This window comes from Trematomus bernacchii, unplaced genomic scaffold, assembly GCF_902827165.1.
Source record: "Trematomus bernacchii unplaced genomic scaffold, fTreBer1.1, whole genome shotgun sequence".
Taxonomy (NCBI): domain Eukaryota; kingdom Metazoa; phylum Chordata; class Actinopteri; order Perciformes; family Nototheniidae; genus Trematomus; species Trematomus bernacchii.
The window spans coordinates 3,417,724-3,431,760 of NW_022987839.1; the positions used below are offsets into that span (position 1 = coordinate 3,417,724).

At 37.3% G+C, this 14,037-nt stretch overlaps 1 protein-coding gene across 3 annotated transcripts in view; it reads right to left on the reverse strand.

Moving 5' to 3' along the window:
* Positions 1-14,037, reverse strand: part of LOC117500128 (zinc finger protein GLIS1) — a 41,524-nt gene that overhangs the window by 7,456 nt on the left and 20,031 nt on the right. For all 3 annotated transcript variants that reach the window (XM_034152827.1, XM_034152825.1, XM_034152826.1), the window contains exons 3-6: positions 9,889-10,050; positions 5,049-5,162; positions 2,238-2,346; positions 559-706 (exon numbers count right to left, since the gene is read on the reverse strand). In XM_034152827.1, coding sequence (XP_034008718.1) covers positions 559-706; positions 2,238-2,346; positions 5,049-5,162; positions 9,889-10,050 — 533 coding nt within the window. The remainder of the gene's footprint in view (positions 1-558; positions 707-2,237; positions 2,347-5,048; positions 5,163-9,888; positions 10,051-14,037) is intronic.

The following is a 14,037-nucleotide window of genomic DNA, read 5'->3' on the forward strand; positions in this document are numbered from 1 at the left end:
GGGGGGGGGGGATTTGGATGAACTGACCATTTAAGTTTGCCTCTGGGTATATCATTAGCCAGTAGCAGTAAAATACCCATGTTTCAAGGAAATAAAGGCAATATATTAAAAAATGCACGACAGTGAGAACATTAAAACGTACTTTTGACGTTTAACAGCTGCATCTCCTGATATGACAGGTCCTTTTTCTTAATGATTTCAATCACTGGAGCAATAAAACAGACATTCAAAACGGAGAAAATAAACACAATCTTTCTCATGTTAAAAACCGCTGAGCTGCCCATGAGTAAGGCCCTTAACATCTAATAGCCACTATTTAAATGTTTATAACCGCAGCTGAAGAATCCCATGTGTTTACTGTTTATTACCTCCGCATATGAGGTTATGTTTTTGGTTTGTTTGTTTGTTTGTCAGCATGATTACAGACAACTGGCCTGATTTTCTTGACATTTCGTGGGAAAGGTGTACCGGGGGCCAAGGAAGAACCCATAACATGTTGGAGCTGATTGGTTTTGGCAACACATTTACCTTCGTTGATCTCCTGGATCTTACACTCACCCTTCTCTCACGCTCGTCAGTGAAGATATCGGGCTGTTGGCATCAAAGTTTCCCTCCACGCCTCGATACCTGGAGCAGGTGTCCGCGGACGGAGGGAGGAACTCAGGATTTGCCCTGTTGTGGACGGAGCTGCTGTTGGAGTACACACCTAAAAGAGAGACATGGATACATTAAATGGATTAACTTCACTGAAAATCAGTTTTCTGAGTATTAACAAAAGCCATGAAAGGTAGCTGCTCACTGGTAAAGGTATTTTTCACATATAGTAAGTTAGATAAACAAGTTACAATAAAAAAGTAGGAGAACATCATACTAATATGATATGAAATATGGGTTAATAAATAGCTACAGTCTGTGGCTATCTGCTATGAACTCAAGAGCTGGGGCGACACTAATGATCACTCTAATTCTCCATTTTACTGTTGTTTACCTGGAAATGTATTAGTTGTTCCACAAAATGTCAGTAGTAAGATAGATCCTAAACGCATAGGTTAATTTCTTGTTTGTCTGACCAACTGTCCAAAAATTACTAAGAGAATAGAAAATACTTCACAAGATAGGAAAAGCAACAACTTCTTAAATCTAAAAGAGCTGTTGTTTGTTATTTGAAAAAACTATTACTATAATTTAGCAACATAGCAAACAAAGAAGCTTTTCACAAAACGGCTAATCAGCTAACTGTGATGGTGAGAAACATAACTATTTTCACTTTAAAGAAAATACAATGTTTCCAACTCTAAGCACACACATGGGCCGAGGAGATGTGAGTTATGTTTCAAGCGCAGTTTGACAAGTTTCTACAGACTTTTATATATTCTCTTCACACTAAAAGTATTTTGTTAAAGTTCAAATGAAACCTGACAACAGCGGCTGCTCCCTGCAAAGAATAAAGATTTTCAGAGTCACGTTTCAAAACTACAAGAGGTGTTTGATATTGAAAACATTATTTTTTGGTCGCATACATTTAATTCTGTAACACAAAAACCTTCAAGCCTTTCAACACTTGGGTTTGATTTTAATGGCAGCTGATGATTGTTAGCGTATGTCGCCATAAATCCTGCATACATACAGTAAAGTACAGACACTCGTTTATACAAAACATTCAGAAAGTTACATTTGGGTATTTCTGATAAGCAGAAAGTCCTCTTGGGACAATTTCAAAATTAAACACTGACAAGCTTGTTTCGCCATGAATAAAAATAGCGGATAGTGTGCCGTTTGAGGCTTTCCCCTCAAAGTCTTCTGGGTAAAGCTGCAAGTAGTCTGAAGTAATAGACATGGACAGCTCTCCTGGACACTCTGCTCTCTCTTCTGCCAGCTGAGCCTCAGTGTACCTGACAGCTTCTTGATCCCTGTTCAGCCATTGAAAGGGGAAAGAAACAGAGCTTGGCTGGAAAAGGTTTTTTAGCTGAGGGACGGGCGGGGAGGAGGCCAACTCGCCCGCAGTCAGTGCCCGGTAATTGGACAAGGTAAACACGGGCATGATGAGCTATCATCGCAGGAATGGTGGAGAGGAGGGAGAGGAAAAGGAGTGAATGAGGCCATGGGAGAAAATGAAAGAGACACAGCTTAACGGCCCAGGTGTTTGGGCAATTACTCTTTTCTTTGTTGTCTCATTTCCACAGAGAGTAAACACTGATTTGTACATTTGCTCTTGCTACCGTTTCACCCGTGCGTACCTGTGAAGTCATCGACGCCAGGTAAAGGCGAGTTGTTTCCCTGGTGGAGATGCTGCCTCGCCAGACAATCGCTCAAAATGTCCGACTCCAGCAGCGTGTGCGCCTGAACCTGTCACACAGAACACAGATCATGTTCAAGTAGATGTGAAAAGTGGTAGAGATGGAGATTCATACCCTTTACTTAAAAGGCTGGCATTGTTACTCAAGTTAAAGTAAGTATAATTAGGTAAATATAGCTCAAATGTTCACGATGCAGAAGGATTTCTCATGTGACCCTCATTCTATTACTATTATTATATCATTGGATTATTATTATTATTCATGCATCAATATATATACTGTTGTAGTTTGTTGAATTGCAGCTAATTTTGATTTTTTTTTTTATCACACTGCAACTAATTAGTAATTTCGAGATTTATCGATTGATTCTTTTGGTTTAAAAAATTCAGAAAGAGTGAGAAATGCCGTAACATTTACCGCGTTAAACGACTTATTGTTTCAGCTGTACTTATTTTATTTATACTGTTTGGTAGTGTAATTTATAACAATATTTAAAAAGCTCTTTGTTTGCAACTAGTAACTATACCTTTCAAATAATGGTGAAGTTAAAAGTACAATAAGAGTTTAATAAGGTTTTAAAACTTTAAAATCCAGTACAAGTACTTCAGTTAGTTCTCAAGTACATGGACTTTTGGTGGTTGGAGTTACATTAAACCACTGAGAAGTAAATGGTGGAACATGTTATGTCTTCATGTTGGGGAACATGTGCCTGCTTGTACGGATGAGAGTAATTATGTTTAAGCAGCAGCTTTCTTCCAATTGTGTTTTGCTGTTGGGCAACACGGCTCCCATGAAGCCAAACATTGAAATGATTAATTTTGATTACAAACAGTAGATCAATTGAAAACACAGCGCTGTGTCCACGGGCCCTTTTTTTACTGTTCATTTTTCAAAGAAATGTCACTTGGAGCAGATGCCTGGTTCTCGTTTGGTCTTTCAATCCGACTTCTCCAGAAATATCGCTTATGCAACTTATTCCAAGATGTTCTAACAAAGTTAAGACAAGACAATTTATTTTATTATCCCGCGTTAACAGAGGGTCCCCCAGGACTTTCCAAAACAGTTTATGGTCAGCTCCAGGACTAGCAGAGAAGCTTGTGAAGGACACCAAGGAACCACAAAAGAGTTATGAATAATCAGCGAAAAATGTGCACCCAAAACCACTGTTTATGAAGATACAAACTTCATAAGCTGTGACGCATCCGCCTGAAGAAATGTATAACCGTGAGGAGTTACTGAAGTACATATTCATATTTTAAAGTTCTCTGTAGCCCCGCAGCGCACAGGGCGTGTAGGCCATGTCACAACTTACAAGCACACGTGTTTCTGTTTAAGACAAACAAGGCATGGGAATACACACAAAGCCCTGTGTCACTCACGGGCCATAGAAAACAAACAAGGCCCAGATAAGGCTGAACAATAGGCTCCCTATGCTGACTTCCAGCGAAGTGTGTGTAATACTTTGTTTTGTTGCGTTTCATCCTACTGAATCATAAACATGCTTGCTCTCTCCTCCCGTGGCTCTACATCTCGTTCTCACAGAAACTAGAGTTATTAAGAGCAGAGCCAGGCTGCTTCACTTACGTCACTGACCCTCTAAGATGCTTTCGGAGAACCCAATGTTAAAGAAGTCCTTCTTATTAATACACTTTATTCTAAAAGAACTGCATTTTTATATCGTTTTGCTATGTTTTTCGGAAAGCATGAGACATTTCATGACACAATGATTCTAGTCACAATCATTGGGATTTACAATGTCTAATATCTTGATTATCATCAAAATATGCTTAAAGTGGCGCTTAAATAAACTGGAATAACGTTGCCTAACTTTTGTTAAAAGGGAACATTGTTAACTGCATGCCAGAAAGGAAACATGTTCTTTGTGATCATAGTTTTTAGTGAAAAACAAACAAGAAATGTTTTGTATTTATATAATATAGTTAAATATACTGTATATATGGTGGCTGTGGCTCAGTGGTTAGTGTGCTGGACTTCGAATCAGGGGTTAGCAAGTTAGAGTCCCACTGCAGTCAGCATGTCGTTGTGTCCCTGGGCAAGACACTTCACCTCAAATTGCTCCTGTGGGGATTGTCCACAGTATTGAATGTATGTAAGTCGCTTTGGATAAAAGCGTCTAACAAGTGACATGTAATGTATATACAGTATATATCTTCGAATTTTACAATTTTCATGAGAAGTCATGAACTGTGTTTTTTACAGAATGTTATCCCTGATACGACAGAGGAGCTTCTGAAACAGTATTTGCACGATCGTAAAACTGCCCAGAAACCAAGATGAATAAAGATTAGGGTTAACCACTATATTGAAATGGACCTTATTTTCCTAGAAAATGCTATTTCAAAGAAACTTTACTGAATCTCTGTTCACCAGAGGTCAAGCATCAAGATTTTATGACCGTTGAGTAATAAATAAATGATTTATGAGGGCTTTGTGGTGGCCTAGCGGTTTAAAACCCCGACCATTAAACCGCCATGCCACTGGTCCGAGTCCAGGGGTGTCGTTTTTACTGCCACAAAAAAAAAAGTAATCATTTTTACTTTTGAACGAAGAAAACTGTTTATATTGACCTCTTTTACTTGATTTGTATTTAAAGCCTTGCCTTTCCTCCACTTCTAATCTCACATATCTTTAGAAAACACATGGAGGTTTTATTAAAGATGTTGGTGATAAGAGAAGTAATCAGTGTTTTCCTTAATGTGCAACATGTAAGGATATAACTGCTGTTGTTACCTTGACCTCTCTCTCCTGAAGGCCTTTGGCTGAATGAGCTTTGACGTGTTTCCGTAGCGAGCTGGGGTCGGTGTAGCGCTTGGTGCATCCTGGGAGCTGACAGGCGTACGGCTTCTGTGAATGAACCACAACAAGAAGGGGTGAGGAACGGCAAGAAAAAGATAAACAAAGCTGTGAGGGAAGAGAAAGTACTGTAGTATTGAGTCATTTTAAGTGTGTTTTTCATGTTCCAAAAATGTTATTGTACCGAGTAACTATAGTAGCATAAAATTGAAGTAAAGTACAAATACACTTAAGTTCTTTCTTAGGTAACATTAAGCTGTCTTTGGCTCTTTTCTGCTGTAACAATGTAAATTCTCTGTGGGACTAATTGTAATTTAGTACAAAACTTGAATAAAAGTACTTAGTTACTCCACCAATTAACCTTATTTGACCCTTTACAGAATATTCAACTCTATACTTTTAGTTTCATGACTTACACAAACTCAGAACTTTGTAAATCAGGTCACAACATTCACCACATCTGGTTTATGGATATGATGATAAACACAGAATAAAATCGTGTTTAGAAATAACAAGTAATACAAGTTTAGCTGAGTCATAGTGCAGATTGTTTACAGGTGTGAGGCTGTGTACAGTAGTACTGTGTATTACACGCAAACATTTAGGATACATGTGCTCACTCGGCGTGACATGTGTACTAACAGGAAGGAAAGACGTAAAGATTAAGTCAATATTTTATAGGAAAGACTCAAAATGCAGTATATTTACCTTTAATCTGCAGGCTTAAGGAGAGGAAGAGAGAGAAGAGTTCAGAGGAACAGATCGTAAACACCTCATCCTGTTCAGTCATAAATTAATGTGTTCATAATGTAAACTTTAGATAGTGATCGTCCTACAATCAGTAGCTGGAGAGGAGTTTTCCAGATGGTTATTTCTAGATGTAGTAAACCTTTCAAAGCAAAGGATCTATATATGATATAGTAACCATAAAATAACACGTCTTTATATGGAAAATATAAACATTTGTAGGGTTCGTATCGCTTTCTTACAGTAACAATTATTGATGTTTTTTCAGACTTAATCATCACATTTATATTGTTACTATAAATGCAATTGCAAACAAAGCAGTTTCCTTCATACCCTAACCCAAAGCAATCAATGTATATCGCGACACAGGGTATGTTTTGAATACTTTCTTGGTTTATTTGAGTGATTGAGTAGATGTAAAACAGATTATGTTGAAAGTAATGTATTTTTCAAGGAGTATTTTTTAACTGAAGCATATTTTCTAACCTTGAAACAACAACAGTTAAAAGCGAGCGATTTCTAAACTTTGAATCGCTGTTTTTTTATAGCATTTAGCTAGAGAGAGAAGCACATTTCTGCTCTTGGATTTTGTGTCGTGTTTTTCCCAATCTCGTGAAAATTGATAGTTTGGTTAGGTAAATGAGCTCATTTCCATGAATCTAATTCCTCACAGGTTTTTTTTCCCCACTTTGGATAACTGAGTGTTTCACCAGGTGGACTGAATTAAGTTTCCATGAAAACACATGTGAATTATTTCGATGAATCTTGTTGGTTTATGTAGTAGGATCTGAACATAACAAGTCAAAAATAATGACCTACGTGGTGGTAACAAAGAGAACAAACTAACCCACTGTTTATCAAATAAAGGGTGGAGGGGTTTTTAAAACAGCACAATGTACAAGGTCAAAAACACTTAACCATGAATGAAGTATTTAAAAGTTATAAGTAGGAAAAAGTCAGTTTGATTACGTTACGAAACAACGGTAAGGACTTAAATATACAAATATATTTCTGTTATTTTTGTAAGTGAACATATTTAGCTCACGTACAGTTTGAAAATGTGTATGATTAGAATGGGATGTTATTGAAGCAAAGGAGTGACAGTGCACACTTCTTAGTTTTTTCAAATCATACTTGTTATTGTATTTAGTTGTATTATCCTCCTCTACAGTATGTACAATATGACTTTAAACGATATTTCATGCGAGGCAAAACGGATAGTGAAGCGTTAAACTTGACTGTGTATCCTTGGTGTTTGCATGTCAGCATGAATTGATGAATTTACATCTCAAAATGCAACTGTGTGTGTCAAAATTATACAAATATGGAAAACATAATCAACAGCAGAGCTTAAACAAAGCTTTTCTGTGTAATGTTGAGATTCAAGATGTTAGGACTAAAATGCTTTAGTGTACCAAAGTGACGAAGCATGTGAATTCAAACAGGAAACAACAACATTCAGATTTTCGTGGTCTTGTTGTGTTCAACATTTGCTAATACATGTACTTGATGGATCAATAAAGACTTGAATAAGCACTAGGTAACTGTGTGATATCGGTTTAAACTGATTGAAAAACCCAAAAACAAGCAACATGTGAGCTGCACATTTTAGTTGAGACACATCTGCATGACACTGACCACATCTTGGAAACAAATCTTTCATAACACACTATTATTTATAACATTAGTAACACAATACAAGATATTAAATCAAACATAAATAACTTGTATTGACACCAGTCTTTTCTTGGCTGCTTGTAATACTATTTTCACCAATTATTTACATCTAGACACATCTGGCGCCATCTCGGAGCCCCAGATGTGTCTGAAATCTGGATTTGTGACGCAACTGCGAAGCCGCTATTAGCCAGCGTGAAACCACAAAAAGGAGAAAATAACTCTCTCCTCTTGTTGCAATAACACTGAGTGCATCGTACGGCTCCATCTCACCCGTGTAATCAGAGATCTGATTTGCTGGATTACTGCTAAGTCCTCATCGCTTGTCAGCAGGAGTAAAAATAACTGTGGTTTACAGAATAAATCCACAGCAGGTATGTAGTTACACGATCCTAAAGAATGTTCTGTACTGTACCCAGAAATAGGATGGAGTAGGGGAGCAGTGGCACTTAAAATTAAACATAACCCCTTATTACCAACACATATTGAGTCATAAAGAAGTCCGTCTATTGAGAGCCGACAGGAGATTGAGGATTTATGCCTACAAATGCTTAAGTTATATATTAAAGTGACGCCTTTTTGTTCTTCAGACAGGGAAGGCTTTAAAGTAAATGTTCCTAATACATGGAAGGTGCAAACTACTTTATTGGAAGGGGCCATTTTATGCTTTTTGGGGGTTTCCCTTTCCTGTAGTGTGTTTTATAGGTTTAGGGTTTATGGTTAGGGCTACTCACTATCGCTTCAACACATTGTACATGAGAGGCTAAGGGGCGGGACATCTCTAAGCGGTTGACCAATCACAACAGAGCCGGCCAGCTGACCAATCAGAGCAGACTGGGCTCTGGTTTCAGACAGAGGAAAAATAAAGCACTTTGAACATTAAAGGGGACCTATCATGCAAAATGCACTTTTGTACGTCTTTTATACATGAATATGTGTCCCCGGTGTTCCAGGGAACTCACCAAGTGTCAGAAAACACAACCCTCTCTCTTTTCCTCCATACCCAAATCTCTAAAAACGGGGCTGCAACGGATCTGATTATTATTTGAATTTTTCTGACGTCAGAAAAGGGGTGCTCCGCCTAAATGGGCAACTCTCCACCTATCAGGGGAATGAGAGACCTCTCGAAAGCGCTGGAGACGCTGTAGTACATATGCCAGGCCTGTAAGTGGCGCTGTAGTCTGCCACAAAAGCAAAATCAGCCCTTGCAAAAACAGGGCTGGGAAAGAGCAAATAGAGCGAAATGAGGCATGGCTAAAATGCATGATCTGTTTGGTATTTTGAAAAAAAAACTTCACAGACATGTTTTATATAGGTATGGCCCTACAATATATGTTTCAAATATAGCATGATAGGTCCACTTTAAATCATGTATACATGTCACAGTAGAAGTGAGAATAAGTGTAGAAAAAAATTTCAGTATTTGCCTGTAGTGAATGTAGTATTTTTGAGTAGCATAACATGTAAAATGCATGTACTGTACCTACAAATTGTACTTGAATAATTTAGAGCCTTGATAGGAACTTAACGGAGAGAGCCAGATTGTTAGGGCGATCTTTTGGCAGCGAAAGGGAGCAGTGGCGAGTTTTTAAGATGTGATTTCAAGGAACAAGAGCTTCTTTCTGTATCCTCTCGGGTGTCATCAGTAGTGGATTTCATAACTTCTTTTGTAACAGAAGCCTTCATTTATGATCCTGATCCCCTGAAACATCCCCCAGTCAGTTTAAGCGTTTAGAGTTATTAGATGATGATTTCTTCAGCGTGTTTTTATAAAATGTGATAGTGAAGAACAAGATTTTATTTTAATATTCTATCGTCTACTATGCAGTTCATATAAATCATAGCTGCAAAGTCGTCACTGAAAGAGATGGATTTGAATGATAAAAAAACACTTGCGATTTGTGTGCAGATCCCAAGATTTTTTTATTTGAAGTTCTGCAAGAATGCAGTTCGACCTCATGTTTTCTATTAAACTGTTTTTGGTTTTTGACATTTTTCCTGTTTAACTAAGCTGTTCAAACCATTTCCTCCCCACAACACAAAGCGCCAAACATACAAAGTTAAATTGGCTCATCAAGAGTTTTTCACGGTTTAATGGATTTCCTTTCTTTCTTAAAGTTGTTAATTAGCTGATACATTTATTAAGAGGAAGTTGCTGCATAAGGCCCATTGTTTTTCCTCATCATTTGTACTCATAAAAAGAAAAACTCATTAATGGAAAGTATTTCTTCAATACCATAACAGACAGAACATTCTGGTTACTGGTTTCATTTAATGAGACTTGTGTGCTGGTTATTTTTGAATGTAAAGTGTGGTCTTTAAGGCACGTGCAGTGTGGCTGTGTGTTACTGACCGTGTCCAGATGTGTGCGCTGGTGTTTGGCGCGGTCGCTGGAGTTGCTGAAGGCCTTGAGGCAGCCGGGGTGCTGGCAGATGTACGGTTTCTCTCCCGTGTGGCTCCTCAGGTGGATCTTCAGGTTCTCCAGACGGGAAAACGCCTTGAGGCAGCCCTCAAACTGACAAGGAACATATAAACAAAGAGCCTTACTGAAACCTGACACATCAAACATTTGAGGAGAGTCAAAGTGAATAGTTAAAAGAGTGAGAGTTTATAGCAGCTTAAAGTTACATTAGGGTCAGGGCTAAAGAGAGATTTCATCCAACAGGGCGTAGTAATAAATGAAAACATAATTGAAAACGAATACTGGGCTTATATAAGAATGCTTACCCAATATCTGGCACATTTGACAGTATATCAATAAATGTTTTTGTTTGAATTGAGTAAATTATGATAAATTGTGAAAATTACAACCATGGACAAAGCAATGTGATTCCTATTGGACCTTTTAAGTATTTTATATTCACATGTTAACATCCTTGTTTTATCTTACTTCTGGTAACCAAAAGGAAAAATGATGTTGGCCTGTAAGTAACACATAATAAAAGTCATATTTTCACCTTACATGAGTGAAGTTGAAGTCTGGTCCAACAGTAATAACGAGTAAGGAGGTCATAAATCACGGTTTAATTTTATACGTTTTAGGTTATTGAATCATAAACCTCAGGTAATGGCCTTTCCCCAAATTGCATGGAACAACACACACACACACACACACACACACACACACACACACACACACACACACACACACACACACACACACACACACACACACACACACACACACACACACACACACACACACACACACACACACACACACACACACACACACACACACACACACACACACACACACACACACACACACACACACACACACACACACACACACACACACACACACACACACACACACACACACACACACACACACACACACAGCAGAGAGAACGTGCTCCAAGGTGTAGTTCAACTTTACCCGTCTCGATGTGGACAATGCTCGTTGCCAATAGTGCAATAAGAGTTTAGTATCTAAGGGCGGTAACACGAGCAATTTGTCTAAACATTTAGCAAAAGTGCACCACATTCAGACGGAGAAATGCACCGGGTTCGACTGTCTTTCTAGTAGCTCTGTAGCCACATCCACGAGTAACGTTTCCACGTCAGAAACTGTGTCACATGTAATCTCAAATCTCACACACTACATTTTTTTTCATTTATGTCATGCAAGTTAAAGTTTATATAGAAATATTTCTCAAGGTTTGATTTAAACATCCTGGCTCTCTTAAAGGAAGTGGGAGAACATACAGATGATCACAGGAGAGCATTTTTCCATGATTCAAAACTTTCTAAAATCACCTTATGTTGTAAATGCAACACTTTCTGAACATTAGGAATGTGTTTTTAATGCTTTCAGCCATCATTTACATTCAACTAAGTGCAATCTACTTACAAAAGTACGTAAAATAACAGTTGGTTACATGATGTCATGCCATTAAATAAGGTAAAAGCCCAAGTTTTTGAAAATGATTAATATCTCCGTAAACAAGACTTCAAACAGGAACCGGGGTTTGGTTCTTAAATAATTAAAATACAAAAATAAAGAGTTTTCATCCTTTGTAAACTAGTCCAGAGGAAAATATGGAAACAGTTTTTCTACCCAATATTCATTCCAGGGGTTTTATTAGGTCTCGCTAATGAGTCAGTAAATGTCATTCACCTCGTTTATTTTAATAACTGTGTGCATTAAGAAAGACTACATCATGGAGATTAATTCATCCAAGACTGGAACTCTCCTTAAAAAACAACAAAAACAGAAATAAAAAAGCAACCCATAAAGCAAAACAGATCCGTGACTGAAATAAGTTAACGCTCGAATGCTCATGAGTACTTATCTAGCAGTTTATTAGCACACATCGACTATAGATCATGTCTTTTTATGAGAAGGGAAACTGAGGAAATGCAGCTTTATGTGGACTGATCAGTCAAAGTTTAACAATGAGTTGTTGGAAAGGAGGAAACACTCATTACCCTTTAAGTGTTGCTCGTCACTAGTTCAGGCATGAAGTAGTAAAAACATTGTTTAAAAAACCATTAAGAAAATGTTAACACACCCTTGAAAAAATACACATATGTCCACTTAAGAGAAACATATTTCTAAAGTATTTTACAGTAGAAATACGAAGTCAAGTTTTATGTTGGCCGTTACAGTTGATGTACTTTATTTGCTCGTTATGACAGCATGTATATATATATATATATATATATTATACCGTGTCTCTACTACCAAACATAATTATATTTTCTTTATTATTACATACAACTAAGAAAACTCGAGGAAACAGTGCATTGAACTTTATTTTGTCAGATATTTAATGAGAGTAAAGTGTGTCCTTCAATATGTAGATTATTACTCAGTACTGGTAATTGTACATTTTTCAATTTTAATCATTGAATGTATTAATGTGTACTTAAATTATTAAAGGCTGGCAATATTCAACAAACAAATCGTATAAAAAGAGGTGATGACAATAACTTTCATTTAGGTAATTTTAGTCAGGGGACAATGGTGGACCAAAATAATCAATGTGGTCTTTAGGTTGGAATAAATAAATCAGACAGAAGTCTTTCATGTTAAAGGACAATACTTTGTTGAACTAATGAGACCTGGATTTCTTTGTAACTTCAACGTACGTGTATATTACGTGTATGTCGTTACGTGGAACTGAGTAATGATGCTGTCATATTTCTTGTACGGAAAGTCTTGGCGATGTTTGTGTGTGATTGACGCAAAATTAACTACAGTGCCCTTGTTCATTTTAGTAAAGAAACGTGTCAGCCAGTGCAAAACTATGAGAGGCCGTCTAGCTCACAACTCATACTTGGTCTTACAAACAATATCAGAATCTCACACATACACCATTAAACTCTTTTATACATATAGCTAAACACTTTTACACGCATAATCATACTCTCTTTCACACACTTTTGTCTGGGCCATAAATCAAACTTACTTACATACCAAACTGTACTTTCTTAGAAACACTATTATTCCCACTTACAGACAACATCATACTACAATATAATACTCTAGTAGTGTATGCAAGATAGAAAACTTTGTGTGTGAGAAAGAATGATAGTGTATGTGAGAGAGGAATTGTAGTATGTATAAGGGTATAGTAGTGTGTGTGTGAGAGAATGATAGTGTATGTGAGAGGAATTTTAGTATGTATGAGGGTATAGTAGTGTGTGTGTGAGAGAATGATAGTGTATGTGAGAGGAATTTTAGTATGTATAAGGGTATAGTAGTGTGTGTGTGAGAGAATGATAGTGTATGTGAGAGGAATTTTAGTATGTATGAGGGTATAGTAGTGTGTGTGTGTGAGAGAATGATAGTGTATGTGAGAGGAATTTTAGTATGTATAAGGGTATAGTAGTGTGTGTGTGAGAGAATGATAGTGTATGTGAGAGGAATTTTAGTATGTATGAGGGTATAGTAGTGTGTGTGTGAGAGAATGATAGTGTATGTGAGAGGAATTTTAGTATGTATGAGGGTTATAGTAGTGTGTGTGTGAGAGGAATGATAGTGTATGTGAGAGGAATTTTTAGTATGTATAAGGGTATAGTAGTGTGTGTGTGAGAGAATGGATAGTGTATGTGAGAGGAATTTTAGTATGTATGAGGGTATAGTAGTGTGTGTGTGAGAGAATGATAGTGTATGTGAGAGGAATTTAGTATGTATGAGGTATAGTAGTGTGTGTGTGAGAGAATGATAGTGTATGTGAGAGGAATTTTAGTATGTATAAGGGTATAGTAGTGTGTGTGTGAGAGAATGATAGTGTATGTGAGAGGAATTTTAGTATGTATGAGGGTATAGTAGTGTGTGTGTGAGAGAATGATAGTGTATGTGAGAGGAATTTTAGTATGTATGAGGGTATAGTAGTGTGTGTGTGAGAGAATGATAGTGTATGTGAGAGGAATTTTAGTATGTATGAGGGTATAGTAGTGTGTGTGTGAGAGAATGATAGTGTATGTGAGAGAGGAATTGTAGTATGTATGAGGGTATAGTAGTGTGTGTGAGAGAGAATGATAGTGTATG